Source organism: Ammospiza nelsoni, chromosome 2, assembly GCF_027579445.1.
Source record: "Ammospiza nelsoni isolate bAmmNel1 chromosome 2, bAmmNel1.pri, whole genome shotgun sequence".
Classification (NCBI taxonomy): Eukaryota; Metazoa; Chordata; class Aves; order Passeriformes; family Passerellidae; genus Ammospiza; species Ammospiza nelsoni.
In genome coordinates, this window is record NC_080634.1 from 89547334 (window position 1) to 89560263 (window position 12930).

The following is a 12930-nucleotide window of genomic DNA, read 5'->3' on the forward strand; positions in this document are numbered from 1 at the left end:
CAGAATGGCTGTGGACACTGCCACCCATCTCCCTCTCCAGCTGCCATTTTGCATTCCTCTCCAGCACTGCAGAACCCACTACTCTCCAAAAAAAAGGGAAAGACATGCAGTCAGCATAGTCACTAATGCACCACAGTCAGTCCAGGGAAACCATCTTTCAAGGGGTGTAGAGCAGATTTCCACCTCACCCATTCTCTAACAAACAGATTGCTGCACGGCCATTAGTGTCAGAAATGAAATACTCTTTTATTTCTTTCCTTCTCCTGCCTGCCCAAGTTTGCTTTAGTTACTTGCCTGACTGAACTCCAGAGTGGCATTTCCAAAGTTGCTGGTATTGTTCCAAATAGGTCATCCTCTGCAAAAAAATTCCCCACCGTGCTTTCCAAAAACTGCACGCCACGCTGTGAAAAAAAATGTCCCTGTCCCCATTTAACTTTCTGCTTTTGCTCCACATGACTAGAATAGAAACCTACGTGCAGGATGGAGATATGTATTTCTTGTTTGGTGCCATCTGATTTGAGGCTCTATTTGTATAAAAAAATGTAGCTGCCTGTATGCTTTCTAGTTTGAATGAAGTGAAATGCGCCTGCCTGACAGACGCGCACACCAAGCTGTTCTGTTTTCTAGAGCAGAAACCGGATTTCAGGTGCTGACTCATAAGGATGCATTTCTACCAGGGGAATTTCTGATCCATTTTCTTCAAGGATTTTCAGCCCTTTATTTTAGCCTGACATTAATATTGCCCCCTTACCCGTTAGGATTTCGCATCCCAACTATTTCATCAGTGGCTATTTCTCAGAAAAATGATAAAACTTACATTACAGATATCTTCCCTGGCTTACTGCATGGAAACTAAATGGGAACATATTGATTTCAGAAGACACCAAATCATTTTCCAAAGACCCCGTCTTAATAGCTTTCAAACAAGTCATGTGCTTTCTTCTTCACATTTTTCCCCCTTTGTGCCACTTTTTTCTAAATCTTCACTTTATTTTGTCTCTTCCACTTTCTTCCCGTCTCTGCTGCAGCCTGACCCTCTGGTTGAAGGGAGGGGCAGCCTTACCTGGCTCTGTGAGATGGTGCCTCCTGGCCCCTTGCCATCTGACTTTAGTTTCACCAGTTCAGTGCAGAGCCTGATGGAAATGCCTCACCAAGTGCATGTCCAGCACTGCTCCCCTTTGGCTGGGAGTCACTCCCATGGCTGCCTCCCAGCAAGGGTGGAAGCGAGTGCCCTGGACTCAGATGTAGCAGCAGCAAACTGTTTGCTTGGGAGCTGATACCCTTGGCTTACAGAGTGAGCAGCCAGACGAGGGTGCAGACCTCCAGAGTGGCTGTCCTTGGATCCACTGGGCTCCTTGCACCAGCCAGCTGCACCCTGAGCAAGGCACAGGAGAATCAGCTCAAGTGAGCACCATAGGAATGCTCCACCCTTTGGGGAAGCCACGCAAGGGCTGGGGGCAGGCACCTGTGCTTTGGCACAGGGACTTGTGGCACAAACAACTCCAAGCATCTGGTGGGTGCAGGGGTGGGCTGGATTCCTGCCTCTGCTTGGCCCACAGTTACCAGGCACCATCCCCCAGCCCATGTTCCTCGGGGCTGTCACCTGTTGGGCCTGACAGCAATTGCCCTCTTTTCCTCCTGTTAAATAAATACCCATTCTCCAATCATCCATCCTCCAGGTGTGAGGGCAAGTGGGCAAGAGAGAAAGTGGTGACAAGGGTGGTGGGAGAGACACATCACTCAGGGCAGCATTTGTCCTATATGCATAGGATCAGCTGGCCCCAAAGCCTGCTTTTTGGAGATGTTTGTGAAGGAGGGATTCTAAGCTAAAGATAAGAAAAGACTTAGCTGGGGGAGAAAGACAGAAATTGCAAATTAGGCTTAATTAGCAGGAGACATTCCTTATGAATGTACTGAAGAATGTTTTTCCCTGTAGCTTTTCACAGCAGTGGAAGTGTGAGCATGTTTTTACACATGGGAGACTGATACAGGATGTTCCTTAAATACAAATCCTGCCATTCCTTTTTAGCCACCCAATGCAAACTCCTGCCTTTGTTTCCAATGCTTTGCTGAGCGTACTCTGAGCCCACTCAGCCTGCCTGTTCCTGCCACAAGGATGCCAGAGCCTCTATGGCCAGGGAAGTTCTTTTATCCCTGGGCACATTATATCCTGTCAGGATACTTAGCTATTCTGTTGTCATTAATGTAGAGTCTTGCAGGAGTAAATCTGTCTCCATGCCTTGTCATTTAACTTTTGCTGATGTTTTTAAGAACTGGTAGGTCCTACTTCACCCTCCTTAACAGAAATGTCACTATCTTTATTCTACTTCCACATAGCCTTTTATGTAACCTCTTTTGAATTATCATCTCCTTAGGCTTATTTTATTATTGCTCATTACTCATACAGTGTTGGTGCTTGGGGCAAGGAGGTCATGCCTGTGAGTCCCCAGTCACCTTGCCCCCCTCCCTCCTCCTTTATGCCTTCCCCCTAATCTCATTGTTGACTTCTGGCTGAGAACATCATATAGGGATGGGTTTGAATGGATTAATTTGAAGGATTGCAGCTTAGAAAGCCAGTTAGGAGCTTAGCTTCTCTCCCTAACTTTAATGGGAGCTCTGAGGCTTTAAAGGCCGTCGTACTGAGATGCCAAAGATAATTTTTTTCATGCTGAAGTAGGACAAATACCTGATATCTGCCAAGGTGACTTGTCACCAGAATTGCTGTCAGGGAGCCAAATCACACACAGTCTACATTGAACCCATGCTACTCCCACAGAGGAGCAGTCACTGGCATCTTCACTGATCCCAGAAGAGGCAAGGACATGCATACACAGGGCTCAGAAATTGCCCAGGAAAGCTCTCACAGTTCACAGCAGGCATTCTGTCTTTCAGGAGATCACTGTCCCTGGAGCTCCTAGGGTCAGCTACAGCTGTGGGCTAGAGGAGCTACACAGCCCAGTGCCAGGGTTAGCAAGAGCAGGCACACTTTGGCTGGTCCTGAGGAATCTGTACTCTGCAAACCCTGCTGCAGAGCATTTCTGCTGCTGTATCTGCACCAGGGATGTGACATGAGCTGCCTGCACATGAGTGAATCCCCATTGCACTGGCTGTGCCCAAGTGAGAGCAGCTGACCAGTGAGACAGCAGTGCAAGCTGTGCAGAGTGCTGCATGAGTCACTGCCTGTGCTAAATCAAATACAAGAGATTTGATTTTCCATTTGGGAGGATTATATAATCATCATTAATTAAGCTTCAATGAGAAAAGCAGGACTGTAACCTGATGTGAAGATTCAGTAGTCCCATGAGAGGAAAGGAGGTGGCCCACGGGCCACTCAGACGAGGAAGGTGGAATTCCTTTTTGCTTCTGTGAGAAATGTCTACTTGCTGTCAGATCACCAGGGTTGGTTCTGGTTTATTTGTAAATAGGAACTCTGTCCAGTATTTTTATATATTTCAGGTTCTGGGTCTGTAGCCCAGATTTTAACGAGAGTCATGAAGGGAGCTCACATCTGAGGGAGCCAAGTGCATCACTGTACCTATTAACCTGTAGTACCTGGTAAGAGAGAGAGTCATATCAGCATCACCAATCAATAATACAGTGGCTCTCACCCAGTCTTGCCTGAGGGCTGAGGGGGAAGGCAGGTAATGAAGGTAACTCTCCCCAAAAGTCCAAGGAAGTGCTCGGCTCCAGTATAAAATGTCAGATCGAGTGAGAATACATTATTTTAAAAGCCGCTTAATAGCTCACTCAGATAAGAAATGATAAGATGGGTTGGATTTATTCCTCCTGTGAAAATTGTTTGTAATTTGTAAACACACAAAGATCTCTCGTAATTATATATCCAAATATTGGCTCTGGTATCCTCTTTCTGAAGTGACACACTTGCTTAAAAACTCCTGAAAGGGACAAAACCAGAGTCTTCCCTTTCAAAGAGTTAATCAACATTAAAAAGGACCACCACCATCTTTTAAGTGATAGATCTGTCCTTTCATCCAAAATCCCTGAAGCTTTCCTCTTGAAGAAGTAGATAAGCATTATGTGAAAAGAGTTCCTAATCAAGTAATGTAATATTATAGTGGAATTTAAAATTGTGCATTTTTATTCCCAATTACATGGAAACTCAGGAAGTATCTGGTTACTGAATGCTAATAATGGAAGATACTCTACTGTTAGCTGATACATCTCTCAGATATAATAATAAGCATCAAGAAAATTACTATGTTGAGGAGGAAAAAAGTCTTAACTTCCAGAAAAATTAATTGCATCTGAATTAATTTTTAAAAGAAGTAAACAGTTCATACAGAAGATACATTGATCTTGAGCCTCCATACGTATGTGCTGAAACAAGAATAACTCAATCCAAAATGAATATTTTGATCAGAACCAAGAGCCACATATTATTACTTGCTATTAACAATATCATAGAAGCTACAGCTAACCATATGCAGCACTCCTGCTAGGCTCTCTGCGCAAAGAAAAGACACCATTCCTGTTCTAAGGAATCTGCTTGGCATTCATATCACACATATCATACCATTCATATCATTCAGCACAGGATGGCCAGGGGAGAAACAGGAGGAGGAAAGAGGAGAGAGTAGATCAAAGTGGACAGGTGATGTATGGACAGTGTCACTGTTACTCATCTACATGACTCCTGAGAGCAGTCTGGCTTGCCACCAGCACTTTGGATTTCTTCATTATATCTGTTAATTGCCAAATATTCTGTTCATCTGAGGCCTGAATTAATTTATATGAAACAAATTTGATTTTATTCTGGTCTGTTTGGCTTGTATTTTTTGAAATCACTGTTCAGTTTGTTTGACAGTCACTAAGTCTGGTTCTTTAAATATTAACATCTCTTGACAAACTAGGAAGGAGGGATTTCTTCTTTCAAATGGCATAAGCAGGAGGTTTGCTATCTTAGGAAGATTATGTTTTACACATTCCAAGCTGAAGAAAGATGACCGAGCAACTGACTGCTGTACTATTATTAACTGAATAAAGTGGCATCTGGGGTTTTTAAAACATGTTTTCATTCACTTCATATGGCATGATTTCTCTCCCTAAGGATAAAAATCCTTTTGCCTGTAATAGCAAAGGGTTTGGTTCCTTTTGTACTTTATTTATTTGTAACTTTCTGTTCTAAGTGTCCTGGTCTTTAAAAAAAATAAACAAAAGAATAATCAAAGAAATATCTCTGTATAGGTAAATCAGTTTCTTTGTGTCTTACAAGATACTTGCAGGTATTTAGTACTTCTAGAAAAAGAATTTTGTGGTACTCTAGGGGCAACAGGCATGATAGGTTACCACAAAAACAATTAAAATTCACACTAAGGAGCATCAGCTAGCTGATGTATATGAGACAACTGTTTCACCTTTCTGATGATGTATTTAGCTTTGTCACATGACCTTCAGATTCCTTACTCAATATATTTTATCCTGATTATTTAATTGTGAAACACACAGGTCTTCACTTACCCAAGCCCACCTGTTTATGGCGAGCCTAACATTTTTCATTAGGCATCTTCTGACAAAAACACTCCAAGCCCTATATTTGACTGATAAATCTTAATATCTGCAAAGCCTCAGGCTTCATCCTCTATTTTCTGTTCCACTGTTTTTCTGTGGTGCTTTCAGAAAGTTCACTACTGAACCACCTCAAGGTATTGTGTTTCTTTTGAAGAGACTTGGAGAGTCATAAGGTATGATTTTTCAGAAGGCTTTTTTAAAAGGTTATACCAGGATTGTATTTTTTAAAAAATTCATCTAATGACCTCTTTTTTTAACTACACTTCAAAATTCATCAACCAAAAAAGGTTGAAATTCACTGACCAGCTGCAAAAGCAGAGCAAAGCAGGCTGTGCAGATAAAGCTGTGGAAAGAAAAGATACCAACAGCCAAAGTCAGGCAGCAAAATAATTCAGAAGCAAATGTGAGTGGTTTTTTCCTTTCAGTTATTGTAGTTGTCATTTTCAAATGGAGATGTACTTGACAATGTAGTGGCTACCTGCTTGCTTCATTGAGGCTTTTAATGCTCTGGACTTTGTCAAAGGCAGCTGAGTATGAGATGGCACAGTAGCTGTTCAAAGACAGGATAACATCCAGCCAGGCCAGCTGTGTCTCATCTCTTTGGGCTTATTCGTTCACTGCTGCTTAAGTTCATAATTTCCAAATGTTGTGAGGAAATCCCAAATTGCTGCCTAGCTGTCCTACACAATAATTATTACCCTCTTACTACTGCATTTACCTGTTGGAAATAGAATCCTATTTTGTAAATGCCACATTCAGGGATGTATTCTGCTGCCTTCTGGGAATATGTCTCCGGCTCATGGCTGTTTACATCCAGCAGCTGACATAAAAAAGCCATCTGCTCTCTTTCGTGTGACTCAGTCTCCGCTCCCTTCTACAACTGGTGTCATTTGCAAGCCCATGGTTCGCTAACTAGGTTAACTTATCATACCTGTATCTCAGAGGCTAAATGTGCGTATCTTGTTTTCATATCTTAGAGCCCAGACTGCAAAAATTTGCTACTGAACTTGGCTATTACAAAGAGAAACAGCCCCACTGATTTCAAATGTCTCAGCATACTACATAGCAAGCTCAGAAGTAACTTTTCTCAGTGCCCGTAATGTGGGTTTATAGCATTCCCATTAATTTTTAAATGGGACCAACTACAGAAATCAACAGACTTGCACAAAATTCTAATATCAGAGATGGATCAATAACTCTTTACTTAGGCTACTCGTGTGTCCTGTAGAACTTAACTCTTCTTCTTTTCAGCTTTTTGTGTTAATAATCACATAGAAGCCCACATATATACACATAACTCCAGGATCAGAATGGGAGCACATATTCCTAGGGCGTCCTGAGAGCACATGTGCTCTGCTGGTGAAAGGAGGAGAATTTTGCCCATAGTTTTTCTCTCTATATCCAGTTAGCCATGCCCTCCAGTCTCAACTATGAGAGAGGACTTTATCTCTGGGGATGTTCATATCTGTGCCGTCTTCTCAGATAAAGAACTTTTCTCTTCTTTTTTGGTGTAATATATATTGTACACGCAGTGGCCTAAATCATTTAATCACAGGTGTGAATTCCACTCAGAATACTTTCTTTTCTGTCTCATACCCTGTTATCCTTGTTACCAGTAATGCATCAATATTCTCAGGCTTTTAATAGGTTGAATTGGGTTCCAAAAGCACATGTGATCACTTGAGACTTCTTCCATCTCTGCAATTTGTGATAGTGAATGAAATCCCAGTGCAGAAGCACCCCAGGATAAAAATGGCTTGTTATCTTCTCCCCATATAGATACAAAGCTCTTAAATTTCACAGTAATGCTTTGCCCTGTGCAGAAGAGCTAAACTGTTGAAACTTCATGATGGATGTAGGGACCTAATAGTAAGGAAAGAGAGTTTCATGTTAGTTTTAATCCCTGGTAGCATGAAATTAGCTCACATTGGTGAACTCTGGTTGTTAGCTAGGACCTTCTCTGCCCCCATGGGAGGAAGTCAGCCAGGCAGGGCAAGAATCCAGCCCAGTTCCCACTGCAGCCTGGCACACCATTTTCTTTCATAGCTGTGGGAGTGGGATTACCATCTCTAAACTTGAACTTGGAGGAATAATTTGCATTATGTCATTCTAACATGGGACTGTGGGCTGGTTTTCAGCAACATGTCCTTTTGGCAATGTATCTCTGTGGCAGGAGGTGCTAGTGGGCTCTCAAAGCAGTTGAAGCCATGCAATCATGAAAGACACAGCAAAAAGCATATACAAAATGTGTAACCACATCACATCCAGTTTTTCCCCCTGCCCGGTGCTGGAGGACGCAGCAGGCCCTCTGCAGACTCGCCAGATGTGCCCATCTCTGCAGGCCAGTGCCATACATGGGGTCCCTTCTTCTTTAAAACAAGGAGAGCTTGAGCATACTGGGGACAGTTCTTTCCATGCAGAAGGGGAAGGCATTCTTCAGCAGCCAAGAATCACAAGCATCCTCTTGCTAGTTTGATGAAGCCTCCCTGGCTGTGGGCCCCCGTGTTCTGCCATTGATGACTTGACGAACTCTCTTGAGCTTCCTCCTTTGCCAACACTTTTTTTCACTGCATCATGGAAGTTACAGCACCAGGCACGCTGCAGAATGTATTTTTTTTCCTTGTGATTGGTGAAAAAGAGCAATTGGATGCGTGGGGTTTCTTTCCAGAAAACTGGTTTATGCTCTGTAATAAGGTTTGGCCTTATTTTTATCAGGATTAACCTGTAAAATTCATATTTGAAGTTAAGCTCTGATGCCTTTCTGCCTAACATGACTGACTTGGATTTAAATATATGCATATCAGCTTTAAAAGCTTTTAGAGCTCTTCTCTGAATAAAAATAGTATTAGTACACTTGGAGTGTGCAAAATATTCAGGGAGAGCGAATCTTTTATGAGGCATGACTCCAGGTCCCATTTTTTTCCCTAACTAGTGCCTAACTCCACTTGCAATGGCTTTGATGAGGCTGTCCCAAGGGCTTACAGAGCATCCCCAGGAAAGCAGATCTGCTTTGTGGCAACAGTTCGCTTGGCAACACCTCAGTTTTTAAAGGTAAGTGCTCACCCTGGGTGCCGTGCATCCCAGAACTTCACTAAAAACTTTCAGATGGGGCAACACAGAAGGTTCTTAGTTTTGCTAATTGAATGGATTACAGGTATCACATTTCATGCATAAAAATCCAGTGAAGAGGATTATCACTGCAAGCCAGGATCTGTGGAAGCAGTGTCACTTCTGCCCGTGTTGCACAGGATACAGAGCCCTCCTTGCAGTAGGAATTGCAAAATCACTTTGAAATTTGGTTCCTCGTTGCTGCTTTCTTTTCCTGCAATGGGACAATATACAAAGGTCTCAAGGGTCTTTTCCAGCCTAGCTAATTCTGTGATCCTGCGATTTTATGATACAGATGACCACCAACACTTCCATTTGTGCTTCTCAGTGTGTTTGGTGGATTACTGCTTGTTTCCCTTCTCACAAATCCTCAAAGATAGCTGCATGTGGTTATAAGGACAGACAAACCAAGCTTGTGCCTAACACTGCTGTTCCCTAATTGACAAATGTGAACTGCTGCATCAGGTATCCTGTGTCCAGAGTTTAAGAGGGTTTTTTTTTTTAATGTAATTGAGATGTGACCAATATGAAAACACTTCTCCCTTGGCCTGGTTCCATTCCGTGCTCTGGAACTTGCAGGGCATTCTAGACTGATTCCTGACTCTGCAGGGAAGTAGAGTCCCTTCCAGGTAAGTGAGGACACTTCCCATGCATCTTAACCACAATAAGCATATTAGCAGAAGGGTTGGAGTTAAAGGTTCTCTGAGAACCCTAAAAGCAAAGTCCTTGTCTTTGGGGAGCTAGCGTCTCAAAATAAACAAGGAAACAAAATGGACCACCTGTGGCAATGAGCTGCCCAGTGCTAGGGAGGAAGCAGCTGCTGAACAGCCCTGAGAAGGTTCTAACTGCCACAAAGTCCTGAGCACACTTCAGTTCACCTGGGTGACTCACCTAACTCCCACTCTTGACTTTCTGCTGTAAAATGAATGTAAAATGTTTATCTGACCATCTAAGGAAGACAGAATTCAGCAGTTTGGTTGCACACAGCAGTGTTTGTACCTTGAACTTTAGTGTATGATCTTGGCATCAGCATGTATTTTGCCCTAAATGGAGAGAGGGGGAGAGAGGAATTGAAGGTGAAGCCTTTTGCCTCTGCGCAGCTAGTGACTTCAAAGAACTTTGTCAGCATTGATATGTATCAAAGAACTGCTTGACTGCAGCACACCTCAGCTTGTTCTCTGGTCCCAACAGGGTTTAAAACATCAGTGGTCTCCTCTGCCTGAGGGACAGCAGAGAGAAAGCACTAATGGAAATGATGGGCCCACAGCATGGGGGGGTGTGGCATCACGGAGCAGGGGAATAGCAGCACTGGGGACCAGTGGGCGGGCTGTCCTGACCAGTGAGGAGGGAGACCCTCCTGCAGGAGAGACATAAAGGACACAGGAACCCCGGATGCCACAAATCCAGAATGCTGATGCTGGGAAGTCCCAGGCCAGGAGCCTCCAGGCTGACTCTAGGCAGCTTGTGAAGCTGCAGTTGCCCCTGCAAAGCATCCAGTGGGAGAGGAGAGATGGCCACAGTGAGGTGGCCCTGGGGCACACGCCAGCCCCAGCCCATGCATGGCTGTGCACTGTGATGCCATCCTGCCCTCTGCTTCCCACCTCCACACAGCAAGTGACCCCCACCGACTGCCTCCTGCTCCTCATCTCTCTGGGCAAGGCTGTTCTGCCTCACCCTGCCTTGCATAACTCACTTATTATCATGCTCATGAGCACTGAGGGGCTGCTGTGAATCTTGAGGGCCAGCTTGTTTCTGTGGTGGTGAAGTGCAAGGCAACACTGACCCCTTAACCCACTGGACAGATCCCCTGCAGGCTGGCTGCCTGAAAAGGCATTTGCTCCTCTGCAGCTGCTGAGGGAGAAGGAAAGTGTCCCCCTTTCTCAGAGAGCTTGGTGGGCAGACATCCAAAAGGACCAAGGGTGGTGGGTATCTTTAGTAACACAGAGGGAGTGAAGCAAGATGTGGCAAGCCCTGGTGGGATCACGCACAGGCTGGGTGCTGGGAAAGCCCACGGCCATCACACCCCAGGCACTGCTTCAAAGCCAAAAAACTTTTGGCACCCTGAGGCACAGTCTCAGCTCTTAAGTACGTGTGCATTACAAGTTCTTCTCCCTGTCTCCTGTAAAAAATGTTGGCATTGATAAATACAATAGTTTGCTCTCTGGAATGGCCAGAAAATGGGTGAATCCTTTTTCTCCTCTTATGCACCATGTATTTATAGCTAACAAAAGCTAGATGAAGCAGAGGGGTGAAGCTCCAACTCTCAGTAAGTCAGTTTTCTCCACTGGACAGGAGATGTGCATCGTAGAAGAACCTCTAGAAGAATTCACATCAAGACACAGTCTGGAGTGGAAATTTTTATTCCTGGATCACAGGTTAGTGACAAGAAAAGCCCTGCTGGTTGTGTTTGGTGCTTTTCTGCTACTATTTCACAAGTACATTTCTCTCAAGTAGTGCTCCATTTCACATCTAAATCTCATGAACAGAAGGGCTGCCAACTAAATTCCTACAAAAGCTGATGTTTACTATTTTGCATTTACTTTTGCTTTTATTTTTAATGGGCTTTTGAAACAAAAGGACTCTATTTCTTCAACTGAATTTGTGGTTAGCTTGTTCTTCCTTCCTTTAAAATTATCAACAGACCAAAGTCTGTCACATGGCAAAATGAGCTAATTATTATACAGCTGCAGAAATCCTTCCTTCCAAATCCAGTCATTGATTGCGTGTGTGCAATTCCCACTGAGTTATGGAGGGAAAGTCTATGCTGGCCTGAGGCATCTGTGCTGGCAAAGGTACAAAGCAAGTGCCTCAGCATGCCACAGATGAGCTCTCCAGGCACCCAGAGGAAAGCAGCACAGATGATTTCCTCTCTTATCCCCCCAGTCCCAGCAGATGATGGCTTCCAAACACCTCCTCACACATTTTTCCCTGTATAAGGGCTGCAGGAGCCATCGCAGAGCCCCATACCAAGCAGCAGCCAAGGAAGGACTCCCTCACAGCAGATTCCTGTATAAAGGTCCCTGAGAAGCTGCCCTGCTTTCCACAGTCACATTTTCCCTGGAGGAGGGGTGTTGCCATAGTCTTGTCCTGGTGGGATAGTCCCTGCCGGTATTGCTGCTCCCAGCTGGGTATCCCAAGCGCAAGGTGGGGGATCCAGCCCCCCGAGGTGAACAGCTATACACTGATGAGTGAAAGTAGATCTGGGCTGTTTGCATCTCTGCATCAGCATGCAGAACTGCTGCTTCTGTGTTTCATGGCCTCCTGTCGTGCCCAACCGCAGAGCGCCGCCGATCATCGGATACCTTCCATTTGAAGTGCTGGGAACTTCTGGCTACGACTATTACCACATAGACGACCTGGAGCTCCTGGCAAGGTGCCACGAACACTGTAAGTACCACATGGCCCGGGTTCCTGGGAATCACTGGACACTGGGACTCCTCTTTTCAGTGAAAGGTTGTTTGGAAGGGGATGTTTGACTCTGCCTCAGCCCGTATATCTTAGCAGAGCTGTAGCACACTGCAGACACTGCAGCTGATTGACATCTGGGACAGACTTACCAAGCTCTGAAAAATACAATTTTCCCTTCTAAATCCCCAAAAGTAGCCAGCGAGACTCACTGAATGGATAAAATATGTCAGATTTGACCCCTGTTCTATTAGTAAAGAATATGCAGAAATAGTTCAAGCAATTCTTGTGGATTTTTTCCCCTAATGTTGTTCACTGTGTATTTGGGATTAGCTGTGATTATTTAAATACGGTCTACTAGGATTTAATTGAAAAACTCTTTCACTAAGTAAGGAAAATAAGGCAATGCTTTTCAAATATTTGCTTACAGAACTGGCTTTAACATCTCAGATTACCACCTCTGCCTGTCTTGAAAGTATCCTGTCAACATTAGTTTTTATATGTTGACATTGAAATATAGAAAAGCTAAATATGTGGATGTTTGGGAACCCCTTGAAATCACCGGGGGGAAAAAGAAGAGATTATTTAGGTTATTGAATCTACAAAACCTTTAGTACACCCTGGTTTAGTGTAGTTTGAATTTTTATCAATCTGGGAATTTTCTTTCAAATTTTGTCTTTGCACACTGTTATCTCATATGTTTACTTCATTCTAAATCCATCTGCACACAATACTCATCTTTTCAAGCATATTTATCCTGTACTTTTCTGCTCTAGAATTTAAGATGATCACTCTTAGAAAATAATCCCAGGTGTCTAATTAAGCAGTATGTGATCAGCACATAAAGCTGGGTAAGATCTCTGTTTAAATTGTAGAGGACACTAATTC

The 12930-nt window shown here is 43.8% G+C and overlaps 1 protein-coding gene across 1 annotated transcript in view; it reads left to right on the forward strand.

The window, feature by feature from the left end:
- NPAS2 (neuronal PAS domain protein 2) overlaps nucleotides 1-12930 on the forward strand; it is a 53602-nt gene that overhangs the window by 19084 nt on the left and 21588 nt on the right. The window contains exons 7-9 of the mRNA XM_059493741.1: nucleotides 8462-8580; nucleotides 10930-11012; nucleotides 11918-12024. Coding sequence (XP_059349724.1) covers nucleotides 8462-8580; nucleotides 10930-11012; nucleotides 11918-12024 — 309 coding nt within the window. The remainder of the gene's footprint in view (nucleotides 1-8461; nucleotides 8581-10929; nucleotides 11013-11917; nucleotides 12025-12930) is intronic.